The following is a 14,719-nucleotide window of genomic DNA, read 5'->3' as shown; positions in this document are numbered from 1 at the left end:
TGTTTTTTAATAATACTTAATACTACTGAACTGTACACTTAAAAATGGTTAAGATAGTAAATTTTGGGGCAGCTGGGTGGCTCAGTGGGTTAAGTCTCTGCCTTCAGCTCAGGCCATGATCCCAGGGTCCTGGGATTGAGCCCCACATCAGGCTCTCTGCTCAGCAGGAAGCCTGCTTCCTCCTCTCTCTGCCTGCCACTCTGCCTACTTGTGATCTCTCTCTGTCAAATAAATAAATAAAATCTTTAAAAAAAAAAAGATAGTAAATTTTATGTTATGTGTATTTTATTATAATTTGAATTTTTTAATATTAAACAAGATAAATGATCCTGTTTTTACTTTTAATATTATTTTTTATTTATTTTAAATATTATGTATACTTTTATGCAAACCAAAATGATTCCAGTAGCTATCTCTATGTTAAATGATTATTAGTCCATCTCATTTTTTTCTTTTTATTTTTCTGTTCAAGTCTGCCATCAACATGTATCACTTTTCTAATCAGAAAAATGTTATTATAACTCCCAACATCTTTCTTAAATAAATAAAATCTTTTTTAAAAATAAAAAATGAAGTACATTTAAGCCTAGTGAAAAAAATATCAAATGGTTTAAATTTTATCTAAGATGTAATGAGGATATCAAGAAGAGAAGCGGCAGGTAACTGGTTGCCTGAAAGGGGCAGGACTAAATGTTTAAAAAATTAACAAAAATCAGGGGCGCCTGGGTGGCTCAGTGGGTTAAAGCCTCTGCCTTCGGCTCAGGTCCTGATCCCAGGGTCCTGGGATTGAGCCCAGCATCAGGCTCTCTGTTCAGTGGGGAACCTGCTTCTTCTTCTCTCTCTGCCTGCCTCTCTGCCTACTTGTGCTCTCTGTCTGTCAAATAAATGGATAAAATCTTTAAAAAAAATTAACAAAACTCAGAGATACAGAAAAGAGAGACAAGATCTCCAAACATTTCAAACACTTCAAAATTTTGCCCAGCACTATCTCTGGTTAGATCATCCAGAAAAGGTGAGAAGACCTAAGATTTCTTGTGAAATAACTTGGGCAAGAAGCAATTTTAGACACAGAAAAGCCCTTTGTCACTTAAACCTGGGAAAATACTATATTGATTTTCTTATTTTCACTGGGAAATTTATGTGTTCTAGGTAATTTCTATACTTCCTATTTGTCTCCCTCATTTTTATTTTATTTTAATTATTTCATAGGATAGAGGGTAAGTCACCAGAGGCCCATTACACATGTATTCACCCTCTTGGGCATCTCTGCACTTGATGGCAGTGACCAGAATGAGTTTCCCAGTGCACACACTGACTGTATATGATATTTGAGACCTTCTGTCACTTAATATATGGTATGAATGCAGTAACCACCCATGCAGAATTTTCAAGAACACCTAATTTTCAAATATAAAGTTGTGTTGCATAATTACAGTCCAATGTTTGGTTTGGAAACTATGGTCACTGTGAATTGGGAGATTCCTTTACTTTCTGGCACATGTGGCTTGAGCAGGCACTTTGATTATACCAATGAAGTGGGGTTTGTTTTCTTCAGAAAGATCTCAGGGCTTCCACTGTTGTTGCCCTTTAGGAAGAGATTTAAAGATCATTTTCCCGGGGCGCCTGGGTGGCTCAGTGGGTTAACGCCTCTGCCTTTGGCTCAGGTTGTGGTCCCAGGGTCCTGGGATGGAGTCCTGCATCAGGCTCTCTGCTCTGCGGGGAGCCTGCTTCCTCCTCTCTCTCTGCCTGCCTCTCTGCCTACTTGTGATCTCTGTCAAATAAATAAATAAATAAATCTTAAAAAAAAAAAAAGATCATTTTCCCAATACCAACAAATTGTATTAATCTCAAATCAAATAAATGTTTTCAGCTTTGGTTTTCGTTGAGAAACAGGTTAAGGAATCTTGTAGCTGCACTTTCTTCAGCTATAACATGCATAGAGAAAAAGCATAGCCTTCAAGCTCTGATCTACAAAGAGTTAATATCTTAAGAGCTAAACAGAACTGTATTAATTCCTCTCTTAATGAGTCAGGAAGACAAGAGGATTCTAGAGGACCAGAGGACACCAGAACAGTCAGAAAAGAATTAGAGTGAGCTCTCTGGAGGAAGCAAGAACTGTAAGTTTATATGTAACACACAGTCCCTTCTTTCTTTCCCCTGGTTGTTTTTGGGGAGAGTGAAATAAGTTTATTTATTTTGTATTGTATTGCCTGCCTCCCTGGCATACAGGTACCACATCACTAGGTCTTCTTTAACCCTGTCACCCTCTTGACTCCATTCCATATTTCACTAGTTGGCAAGTCTTTTCATGCTCCTTCCTCAGTGTCTGTGATCCATCCCACTTTTCCATCTCCCATCACCATCCTTTCTAGTTCAAGGCCACTTGCCTGAACCATAGTAATATCCTTACATTTCTCCTTTCTGCCAGTCTCTCTAACTGACTAATGCCAGATCAATCTTTGTAAAGCTCTCCTGCAGCTCTGACTCTATTGCTTTTGTGCTCAAAATTTGTAATCACTGTCAATTATCTGAAGAATGAATAAAACTCCTCTGACGTATATGCAAGGTCTTGCAAAATATGTCTCCTTTCACTTAAATTCCCACAGCTTGCTTTCTCTTATCAGCATGCCTACCTGCTACTGTCTGAGACCACCCTGCTCCTTGCACACCCCTGACTCCATTTAAACAGCCTTCCCTGTGGAACACTCTATCTCCACCTGCCACAATCCCTGCCAGACTCCAGCAGTGCCCCCTCCATTAAGCTTTATCTGGTCCTTCAAGTGAATTTGAGTCTTCCTTGACACTCTTATTTTGCTTTGTTCTTCTCTGATTGACTCTTAGTATATTTACCTTATGGTAAAGGATGTGCTCTTCTCATTTCCCCTCTTAATTATTCACCGCCTAAGAGCAAGGGTTCTATTTTTCTTCCTGTAGCAACTACACAAAATGAGTACACAGTAATACTTGTCAAATTTAGTAAGATCCAAATTCCAGGAATTCTGTCATCTTTTCTGAGCATTCATACAACTGATGCTGCAATTACAAAGCCTGCACTTTTTTCCAAAGTCTTCCTTTATCTCTGCTCCAAGTTTCTTTCTCAATACTTACATCTCATTTGCTTCTATCCTCTTACATAAGACTGGCTCCTCCTGGGTTCTCTTGGTCACTATAAAAATATTCTTTAAAGGTCTATTCATAATTTGTCCCTTCCTGCTCCCAGACCTTTAACTCAGTAGCCTCACTGCAGCCCCCCTTTCAGGGACTTGACTCTTTTGGGGGCCTGCTAAAGGTAAGTCCTTATACAGTGGGAAGACTTGAATTCTAGTCCATATTCAGTGGGAAATAGTTAAAACCCTATTTCTATATTTTGCCACACAGGTGTACTTAATCCATTAATTTTTAAAAGAGGGGAATATTTTTGCAGCATCATTTCCTGTGCACTACTGAAATGCTACTGGCATTCCTTTGAGCAGATTTTCCACTTGATTTTTGAAATTTTCTTATTCTTCCTCTCTGCTGCTCTAGTCAGTGACACCACTATGGCTTTCACTTCACTGTGTTCTTAGATATAGAGGGGAGTTAATGTAAAACTGTAAAAGCATTAAAAGCAATTCCAGAAAGGAAAACAATTTCTTCTACAATCTGATGTCATAGTAATGCATCTGCTGAAAAATTATTATACATCTGCAGGTACCAGGCACTGTGTTAAGCACTCTGTGTACAAAGATGTCCTCAAAAGAGTTTATGGACTAGTGAGGAGGCACATGATGTATAAACACTATAGAGAACTGACTCATATTCACCAACACACAAGAAAAATCATATATAATATAATATAACTCAGTACCTTATACATAAAAATACAATGTAGACTTATCAGTTGGACAGACACTAATTCAATGGACACGATAAATATAACATTTGCCTAATGTGGAGCCTGTACTAAATCCCAACAATCGTACTTAGCTTTTTTTTTTTTAAGATTTTATTTATTTATTTGATAGAGAGAGATACAGCGAGAGAGGGGGAACACAAGCAGGGGTAGTGGGAGAGGAAGAAGCATGCTTCCTACTGAGCAGGGATCCTGATGCGGGGCTCAATTCCAGGACCCTGGGATCATGACCTGAGCCGAAGGCAGACACCTAACAACTGAGCCACCCAGGCATCCCCATGCTTAGCTTTTTATAGGCATTATCTTAATTGATACTCATCATAACCATATGAAGTTAGCATTTCATCCCTATTTTATAGATAAAGAAGCTAAGGAAAGTGGTTAAGTAACTTGTCCATGGTCACACATGACAGAAAAATGTGAATCCGTGTCTTTCTTATTCTTAGACTCTTGATTATAGCCATGATTTACAGTTCATTCTCCCCAAATTTAATCAGAGGTAGAGGAGCTGGCTGTATAATTTTAATTGCTGGTGTCATCAAGCTGACTTTATGCACCTATCACTATTTTTTTTAAGATTTTATTTATTTATCTGACAGACAGAGATCACAAGTAGGCAGAGAGGCAGGCAGAGAGAGAGAGAGAGAGAGGAAGCAGGTTCCCCACTGAGCAGAGAGCCCAATGCGGGGCTCAATCCCAGGACCCTGAGATCATGACCTCAGCTGAAGGCAGAGGCTTAACCCACTGAGCTACCCAGGCACCCTGCACCTATCACTATTAAAGGGTTATTTTTTGTTCTCCCTCACGCTACCTTTGCCCCAGTGCACCACAATTCTGAATATCACTTCAAGGGAATTCTTTTAGTCTTTCATTCCATTGAGTTCAAAACAATTGATAAGCCCTCCTTGCTTACATCTACTCTCCAGTCCTTTTCCCAGAGAGATTAAATCTGGCCACTTTGTTGGATTTGGATGTTCCTTTAATCATGCCTCCACTACTGTCTCTCCTGGGTTTTCTTTTCTGGTATTCTAAACCTTCCTGTCTTTAGTGGAGGTTTTTTTTACTTCTGTTTTAGTACTTTTTCAGTTGCTCCACAGTATCACACAGCTTTGATGGTGTATTTTGGAATGGTGAGAAATGAGGACAGTCTTCTCTGGGCTCAGACAGTAAGGAACTACAGGATCTGTTCTGCTATAGTTCAGTTTTTACAAATGGCTTCAGGTCCCGAGGACAAGGCCTGTAATGCAATCACCTCTCCTTTTCCTTCATGTTACTTCTCTAAGATAGGAGGCTGGGAAGATCGGATAATTTAGCAAACTTGCAAAAGCTACCTTAAATGTGAGATTTACTTTAAGACAAAATGGTTTCCTTGATTGCTTTCATTCTGTTCTAGCCTTACAGCTTTTTTTTTAAAATTTTTTTAAGATTATATTTATTTGACAGAGAGAGGGATTACAAACAGAGGGAGTGGGAGAGGGAGAAGCAGTCTCCCTCGCAAGGGGGGAACCCAGTGTGGGACTCGATCCCTGGACCCTAGGATCACGACCTGAGCCAAAGGCAGATGCTTAACAACTGAGCCACCCAGGCACACCTAGCCTCAGGACTTCTGTCTAACATGTGAAAAGACATCCACTTTTAGGTGATTATTTAGTTTCTTTATTTTTTTATTTTATTTTTTAAAATTTCTTTTTATTTATTTGACAGATCACAAGTAGGCAGAGAGGCAGGCAGAGAGAGAAAGAGGGAAGCAGGCTCACCACTGAGCAGAGAGCCTGACTCAGGGCTCGATCCCAAGACTCTGAGGTCATGACCCAAGCTGAAGGCAGAGGCTTTAACCCACTGAGCCACCCAGGCACCCCTATTTAGTTTCTTTAAAATAGGTATGCTGGGTACCTGCATGGCTCAGATGGTTAAACATCTGGCTTCAGCTCAAGTCATGATCTCTAGGCCCTGAGATTGAGGCCCACATTGGGCTCTTGGCTCAGGGGGAAGTCTGCTTCTCCCTCTTCCTCTACTTCTGCCCCTGCTCATGCTCACTCTCTGTATCTCTCTGTCTCAAATGAATAAATAAAACATTTTTAAAAAATAAAATAGGTGTGCTATAAAAATCCATATAGGTCCATTTAAAATTATATCATTGGAAAGATGTTCTCCACTTATTATGTTTTTTAAAAATGAAACATTATAGAATGGAATATGAATGATCCAACTGAAGTTAAAATGTCTGGAAAGTAGATCAGCAAATGGTAATATTCTTTTCCAGCGATAGAATTTCTCTATTACATTTCTCTATTTGTTCAAAGTAAGCTTGTAAATAAGCTTCTTCAATTGACAAGTCAAGCTAACTTCTGCATAAAGGGGGTATTTGTTATACAGTACATAGTACTTTCCTATAGAACCTAAGAACAGGAACAGAGACAGGCCTCAAAAAAGACTAGAATCAAGGACAGGAAGCTTCAGGACTTCTTGACTCATCTCAGCCACTCAGTGTCATTCTCTCTTTTGATTTGTTGATTCATTCATCTATTTATTTACTCAACATATGTTTATTAGGGGCCTTCTATGTTCCAAGAACTGTTTGCACACTGGTAAATAGAGGTAAACAAAATTAACCAATTTTCTGCCTTCAAAGTTGTTCTATTTTAGTGGGAGAAGACAGACAAGAAACAAATACAAATAAAAATATAGTGTTACAAGGGAAATAAACAGGGCAACATGACAGAGTGTAACTGAGGAAGTGCTCACTTTAGTTATGAAGGTCAAACAAAGTCCTCTTGGCAAATGAAAAGATGCTGAGAGACTGAAGGATGCAATGGAAATAGCCATGTAAAGAACAAGAGAAAGAGCATTCTCGTAAAAGGGCAAGGAAATTAATGCTTGGGGGAGCACATAGGAAGCTGGTGTCCAGGAGTATAGTTTGCTAGAAGAAGAGATGTTCAAGGTGTGGATCTGAGAAATAAGAAGGAGGTCAGATCTTGGAGAGCTTTGTCAGCCATGGTAAGGAGTTTGGATGTGATTTGATTTGATTATTTATTTCTTTACTGAGAGAACACATGAGCAGGGTGGGAGGGGCAGAAGGAGAGAGGGAGAGAGAATCTTTTTTTTTTTAAGATTTTATTTGACAGAGAGAGATCATAGTAGACAGAGAGGCAGGCAGAGAGAGAGAGGGAAGCAGGCTCCCCGCTGAGCAGAGAGCCCGATGTGGGACTCGATCCCAGGACCCTGAGATCATGACCTGAACTGAAGGCAGCAGCTTAATCCACTGAGCCACCCAGGCGCCCCGGGAGAGAGAATCTTAAGCAGACTTCATACCCACCTTGGAGCCTGACATGGGACTTGATCTCACGACACTGAGATCATGACCTGAGCCAAAATTAAGAGTCAGATGCTTCACTGACTGAGCCACCCAGGCACCCTAGATTTTATTTTATTTTTTTGTTTTTTTTAAGATTTTATTTATTTATTTGACACAGAGAGAGAGAGCACAAGTAGGCAGAGAGGCAAGTAGAGAGAGGGGGAAGCTGGCTCCCTAATGAGCAGAGAGCCCGATGCAGGGCTCAATCTCAGGACCTTGAGACCATGACCCGAGCTGAAGGCAGAGGCTTTAACCCACTGAGCCACCCAGGCACCCCCAGGTTTTATTTTAAATGTAAAGGAAAGCCATTAGGGAATTTTAGGCAGGAAATGCTATGACCTGGGTTGTCTTACAAAGGTTACTCTGAATGTTTCAGGGACAGTTGATGGAAGAAGGAGAGGAAAATAGGGAGAGCATTAGGAAAACATAGCCCCGGAAGGACTAATAAGAAGTTGCTACGGGGGTGCCTGGGTAGCTCAGATGGTTAAGCGTCTGCCTTCAGCTTGGGTCATGATCTTCAGGTCCTGGGATTAAGGATTAAGGAGCCGAATGTGGGCTCCTGGCTCAGCAGAGTCTGCTTCTCCCTCTCCCTCTGCCTCTCCCACTGCTTGTGCTCTCTGTCTCTCTGTCTCTCTCAAATAAATAAATAAATCTTTTTAAAAAAGGTTGCTATGGCTAATGTAAAAAAGTTTGCTGCCTGTGTTCTCTTCTAGGATTTTAATGGTTTCCTGTCTCACATTTAGGTTTTTATCCATTTTGACTTTTTTTTTTTAAAGATTTTATTTATTTATTTGACAGAGAAAGATCACAAGTAGGCAGAGAGACAGGCAGAGAGAGAGGAGGAAGCAGGCTCCCTGCTGACCAGAGAGCCCAATGCAGGACTCAATCCCAGGACCCTGAGATCATGATCTGAGCTGAGGCAGAGGCTTTAACCCACTGAGCCACCCAGGCGCCCCATTTTGACTTCATTTTTATGGTGTAAGAAAGTGGTCCAGTTTCATTCTTCTGCATGTTGCTGTCCAGTTTGCCCAACACTATTTGTTGAAGAGACTGTCTTTTTTCTATTGGATATTCTTTCCTGCTTTGTTGAAGATTAGTTGACCATGGAGCAACAGTTTTAGAGCTAAGAGACTGGGTACTATAATCCAGAAAAAGAGTGTTGACCCAAGTGTGAGGCGACTTTACAGACAGGATTTCTCCAGTTATTTCTCCAGTTATTCAGGGTATAGAGCAGAACATGGCCATACCAGAACTTCCAAGCTTATATAATAATTCTGGCCATCCAAAGAGGCTAATTTAACTCTCTCAGTCCCATTTCCAACCATTTGAGAAAGAGAATCTGATTGGCCCAGCTTGGGTCAGTTGTTTACCCTGGTCCAATGAGCAGTGACTGTGGGTCCTGAATCACAAACTATAAACTGGTTACTGAAGGGTCAGTCCTCGTAAATAAATTGGGGAGGCGGGGGTCAGAGGATTCTTTCTTAGAGAAAGGGGATGGTCACTGGCTTCCAGGATGAGTAGACATTAAAAAATGCCCCAAAAGGAAGAATATCAATTCTATAATCAGAAGAATTGATTTCATTTCATTTTATTTTTTAAAGGATTTTATTTATTTATTTGACAGAGAAAAACACAGTGAGAGAGGGGACGCAAGTAGAGGGAGTGGGAGAGGGAAAAGCAGTCTTCCTGCTGAGCAGGGAGCGTGATGCGGGGCTTGATCCTAAGACCCTGGGATCGTGACCTGAGCTGAAGGCAGACGCTTAACGACCGAGCCACGCAGGCACCCCCAAATTGATTTCATTTTAAATAAGTAAGATCATTATCACTGAATGCTCAGTCTTACACCCCCTTTTTTTAAAAGCAGGCTCCACAGCCAATGTGGGGCTTGAACTTGCAACCCTGAGATCAGGAGTCAGATGCTCTATGAACTGAGTCAGCCAGGTGCCCAAAATATTTTTTTTTTCATTTTATTTTAAGTAATCTCTACCCACAATGTGGGGCTTGAACTCATGACTCTAAGATCAAGGGCCACATGCTCTACTGACTGTGCAGGCCAGGTCCCGCTTAGTCTTAACTCTTTTTTTTTTTTTTTTAAGATTTTTTTTTTTTTTAATTTGACAGAGAGAAAGATCACAAGTAGGCAGAGAGGCAGGCAGAGAGAAAGGGAAGCAGGCTCCCTGATGAGCAGAGAGCCCGATGCGGGGCTCGATCCCAGGAACCTGAGATCATGACCTGAGCCAAAGGCAGAGGCTTAACCCACTGAGCCACCCAGGTGCCCCAGTCTTAACTCTTTTGTAAAGAGTGGTCAACACCACCACAAAAAGAACACTAGTGAGTCATGTACCATCAAGAAAGTGTTGATAGGACACCTGGGTGGCTGAGTTGGTCAAGCAACTGCCTTCGCCTCAAGTCATGATCCCAGAGTCCCAGGACTGAGTCCCATATTTGGTTCCCTGCTCCATGGGGAGTCTGCTTCTCCCTCTGACCTTCTCCCCTCTCATGCTCTTTTTCTCTCTTTCTCAAATAAATAAATAAAATCTTTTAAAAAATAAAGTGTTGAGGGTGCCTGGGTGGCTCAGTTGGTTAAGCTGCTGCCTTTGGCTCAGGTCATGATCCCTGGGTCATGGGATCAAGTCCCACATCGGGCTCCTTGCTCAGTGGGGAGCCTGCTTCTCTCTCTGCCTCTGCCTGCTTGTGCTCTCTCTCTCTCTAATAAATAAATAAAATCTTAAAAAAAATAAAAAATAAAGTGTTGATAAATTCATAATACAACTTAAGTACAGCCTGCAGAAGATATCCTAAAGTTACATGTAATTGACGAACTTGCCTTTATTTCAGTGTCCTCTGGGATCACCTATAGCTTGGGAACTGATAGGAAATCACATCTCCTGTGGACAACACATCAAAGGACCTATTTGAGACATAGACAATTACCTCTGATGGTACCAGTGTCAAAAGGTAAATTGTGCCTAAAGATGGAAGTCTTTTATTTTTTTTTTAAGATTTTTTTTTTTTTTTTATTTGACAGAGGAGACATAGCCAGAGAGGGAACATAAGCAGGGAGAGCAGAAGAGGGAAAAGCAGGCTTCCTGCCTCACAAGGAGCCCAATGTGGGACTTGATCCCAGGACCCTGGGATCATGACCTAAGCCGAAGGCAGATGCTTAATGACTGAGCCACCCAGGCACCCCTAAAGGTGGAAGTCTTTTAAAATCAAAACAATGTTCAGTCTGTCATTGTGGGGCATTTTGCCAGCTTCAGAGCGACTGCTTTGCTCTCAGGTCTTTTCCTTAATCGTCTCAACATTTTATTTCTTAATTCTTACAACAAAAGTCTTACTGTGCAAATTTAGAAGGTAAGGGTAAACACCACCACAACAAAAGTGGAGACAAATGAATAGTCCATTCCTCTATTCACATGGTTAGTCCTTCACTCTCACTAAGCAAAGGTGGGAAATTTAAGATGGAAGAGCACAGCCCCACAAGAACTTCTTTTACACTTAAGATATTATTTTAACTTTGTTCCTACTCTCCCACCTCTCAGTCATAGTTACTCAACTTCACTCGATTTCACTTCTATATAATTTTTTCAAAGGTAGGGCACTTTATGCACTGCCTATGGGGGTAAAAAGACTGAGGTCACTTAGGACAAAAGCTTGACATTATCTAGTAAGTTCAACATGCAGCTTTATTTCTGGCCAAAAAAATTGCAGAAATTTTTGTATATGTGTACCAGGAGATATATACCAGAATGGTCATAGCAGCATTATTCATAAGATAAAAAATGGGGGAAAAAAATGGAAACAGTGTAAAATGTCCATAGTTGAGGAAGTTAATGCACATTGATATATATTCATACAATGTAATAACAAATGTATTTTCTTTATAATAAATAAATCTTATTTTCCTTATAAAGTTGTAAAGAGGGGCACCTGGGTGGCTCAGTCATTGGGAATCTGCCTTCGGCGTGGTTCATGATTCCCACAATCCTGGGATCAAGCCCTGCATCGGGCTCCTTGCTTGGAGCCTGCTTCTCTCTCTCCCTCAGCCTGCTGATCGCACTGCTGTGATCTCTCTCTCTCTGTCAAATAAATATATAAAATGTTTTTTAAAATTTTTAAATAAAAATAATAAAGTAATATAAGGCAGTTAGTAGTAATAGAACATTTAAGATAGTGGTTACCTCTGGGAGAAGAAGGGAATAGTATGGGTGGGAACTTACAGAGGGTTATTAATGTAGTAGTAACTGTTTCTTAAGCTAGGATGTATGTTTGTGTACACTTTATTATTCTTCAAACTGCTTACATGTGTTTTATTTCCTCATTTATAGTGTGAGCTGTATATGCTAACGTTTTTGTAATAATATACATAATACATGCTTATATAATACATTATATTATACCAGTTTTATTGTGATGTGATTTACATGCCACAAAATTCACTGTTTTAAAGTGTACAATTCAGCAATTTTTACTGTATTCACAGAGTTTTTTGTATTCATCCTCACTAATTTCAGGACGTTTAATTACCCCAAAAAGAATCCCTGTAGCGGTCATTTCCCTTGTCCCCACATTCTGCCCCTGATAATCACTTATCTGCTTTCAGGCTCTATCAATTTGCTTATTCTTTATAAATGACATTCTTTATAAATGAAGTCATATAACCCATGGTTTTTGTGAGTCTGGTTTCTTTCACTTGTCATAGTGTTTTCAAAGTTCATCCATGTTGCAGCATTTATCAATACCTTCATTCCTTTTTTGCTGAATAATACCTTATTGTGTGGGCATACCACATTTTGTTTATGTATTCATCAGTTGATAGACATTTGGGTTGTTTTCACGTTAGGGCTATTATGAGTAATACTGCTATGAATATTTGTGTATAAGTTTTTTGTGTGGGGACGCCTGGGTGGCTCAGTTGGTTAAGCAGCTGCCTTCGGCTCAGGTCATGATCCCAGCGTCCTGGGATCGAGTCCCACATCGGGCTCCTTGCTCGTCAGGGAGCCTGCTTCTCCCTCTGCCTCTGCCTGCCATTCTGTCTGCCTGTGCTCGCTCTCTCTCTCTCTCTCTGATAAATAAATAAAATCTTTAAAAAAAAAAAAGTTTTTTGTGTGGACGTGTCTTTATTTCTTTTAGGTATATACCTAGAAGTGAAATTGCTAGGTCATGTAGTAGCTCTATGTTTAGCATTTTGGGGAATTGCCAGACTACTTTTAAAGCAGTTGTACCCTTTTATGTTCCTACCAACAATGTATAAGAGTTCTAATTTTTTCATATGCTCAGTTGTTATTGAAGTGATATTTTGTGTTGTTTTTAAAAATTTGTTATTTCTCTTGTGGTTTTGATTTGCACTCCCCTAATGAATAATCACACTGAACATCTTTCATGTTTTTATCAGCCACTTCTATAGCTTCTTTGGAAAAAATCTCTTTAGATCCTTTGTCCATTTTTATTAATTTATTTTATGGGTTTTTTTTTAAGATTTCATTTATTTATTTGACAGAGAGAGATCACAAGTAGGCAGAGAGAGAGGGAGAAGCAGGCTCCCTTGCCGAGCAGAGAGTCCAATGCGGGGCTCGATCCCAGGACCCTGAGATCATGACCTGGGCCGAAGGCAGAGGCTTAACCCACTGAGCCACCCAGGCACCCCTATTTTTATGTTTTTAAAGATTTTATCTATTTGAGAGGAGGGGGAGAGTGAAAGGGAGAAGCAGACTCCCCACTGAGCTGAGAACCTGGTGTGGGGCTCTATCCCAGGACTGTGAGATCATGACCTGAGTTGAAGGCAGAGGCTTAACCAGCTGAGCCACCCAGGCGCCCCTTTGTCCATTTTTAAATTGTCTTATTTGTCTTTATATTGTTGGTTGTAAGAGTTCTTTATGTATTTTGGATATAAATCTCTTATCAGATACATGATTTGAAAATATTTTCCCCATTCTGTGGGTTGTCTTTTTACTTTCTTGTTTTTTCTCCAAAGATTTTATTTATTTATTTGATAGAGAGAGACACAGTGAGAGAGAGAACACAGGCAGGGGGAGTGGAAAGGGTGAAGCAGGCTTCCCACTGAGCATGGAGCCCAACATGGAGCCCAACATGGAGCCCAGGACCCTGGGATCATGACCTGAGCCAAAGGCAGCCGCTTAACTGACTGAGCCATCCAGGCGCCCCTATTTCCTTTCTTGATAGTGTCCTCTAAATCACAAAAGTTAATTTTGATGAAGTCCAATTTATCCGTTTTTTTTTTCTTTTGCCACTTGTGCTTTTGGTTTCATGTCTAACTTCATTGTATTGTATTTAACACTGCCTAATCCAAGGTCACAAAGGTTTATTTCTGTGTTTTCGCTAAGAATTTTGTAGTTTTGTAGTTTAGCTTTTTACATTTAGGTCTGTGATCCATTTTCAATTACTTTTTTATATGGTATGAGATAAGGTTCCAATTTCATTCCTTTTTTTATTTTTTTAAGATTTTATTTATTTATTTGAGAGAGAATGTGAGCAAGAGAGGGAGAGTGCGAGCAAGTTGGGGAGGGGCAGAGAGAGAGGTAGAAGCAGATTCCCCACTGAGCAGGGAGCCCAGCATGGGACTCTGTCCCAGGACCTTGGGATCATGACCTGAGCTGAAAGGAGATGCTTAACTGACTGAGCCACCAGGTGCCTCAGATCCAACTTCATTCTTTTGCATGTGTATATCTAGTCCCCCAGCACCATTTGTTGAAAAAATGATTCTTTCCCCGTTGAATGTTTGTGGCATGTTTGTTAGAAAGCATTTAACTGTAAATGTGAGGGTTTACTTCTAGACTCTCAGTTTTATTCCATTGCTGTGCATATGTATCCTACTATGCTGTCTTGATTATTGTAGCTTTGTAATAAGTTTTGAAATGAGGATGTATGGATAGTCTCGGTTCCTTGCATTTCCAAATGAACTTTAAGATCAGCTTGTCAGTGTATTGGGAATAAAAGCCAACTGGAATTTTGATAGGGACTGCACTGAATCTGTATATGAATTGTGGACATCTTGGCATCTTATCAATATTAAGTCTTGAGGGTTGCCTGGGTGGCTCAGTTGGTTAAGTGTCTGCCTTCAGGTCAGGTTATGATTCCAGGATCCTAGGATCAAGTCCCACATTAGGCTTCCTGCTCAGCGGGGTGTCTGCTCCTCCCTCTCCCTCTGCCTCTGCTCTCTCTGTCTCATGCACTCTCTCTCTAATAAATAAATAAAATCTTAAAAAAAAATTGAGTCTTGAAATCCATGAACATGAGATGTTTTCCTTTTTTTTTTTTTTTGAAGATTTTACTTATTTAAGGGTACCTGGGTAGCTTTGTCAGTTAAGTGTCTGCCTTTGGCTCAGGTCATGATCTCAAGGTCCTGGGATGGAGGCCCCCCCCACCCGTGGGGCTCCCTGCTCAGTGGGAAGTCGGCTTCTCCCTCTCCCTCTGCCCCTTCCCCTGCTCATATGCACATACATACTCTCTCT

General features: G+C 40.5%; 1 protein-coding gene across 1 annotated transcript in view; it reads left to right on the top strand.

Annotated features, from left to right (window-relative positions):
- LOC116590082 (X-linked retinitis pigmentosa GTPase regulator-interacting protein 1-like) overlaps positions 1–14,719 on the top strand; it is a 45,262-nt gene that overhangs the window by 8,949 nt on the left and 21,594 nt on the right. Inside the window, exon 2 of the mRNA XM_032341747.1 lies at positions 10,086–10,205. Within this exon, the coding sequence (XP_032197638.1) occupies positions 10,187–10,205 (19 nt within the window). The 5' untranslated portion in view covers positions 10,086–10,186. The remainder of the gene's footprint in view (positions 1–10,085; positions 10,206–14,719) is intronic.

This window comes from Mustela erminea, chromosome 5 (genome assembly GCF_009829155.1).
Source record: "Mustela erminea isolate mMusErm1 chromosome 5, mMusErm1.Pri, whole genome shotgun sequence".
Taxonomy (NCBI): Eukaryota; Metazoa; Chordata; class Mammalia; order Carnivora; family Mustelidae; genus Mustela; species Mustela erminea.
The sequence above is the reverse complement of the archived record's forward strand: the minus strand, read 5'-3'. Positions and strand labels throughout refer to the sequence as shown.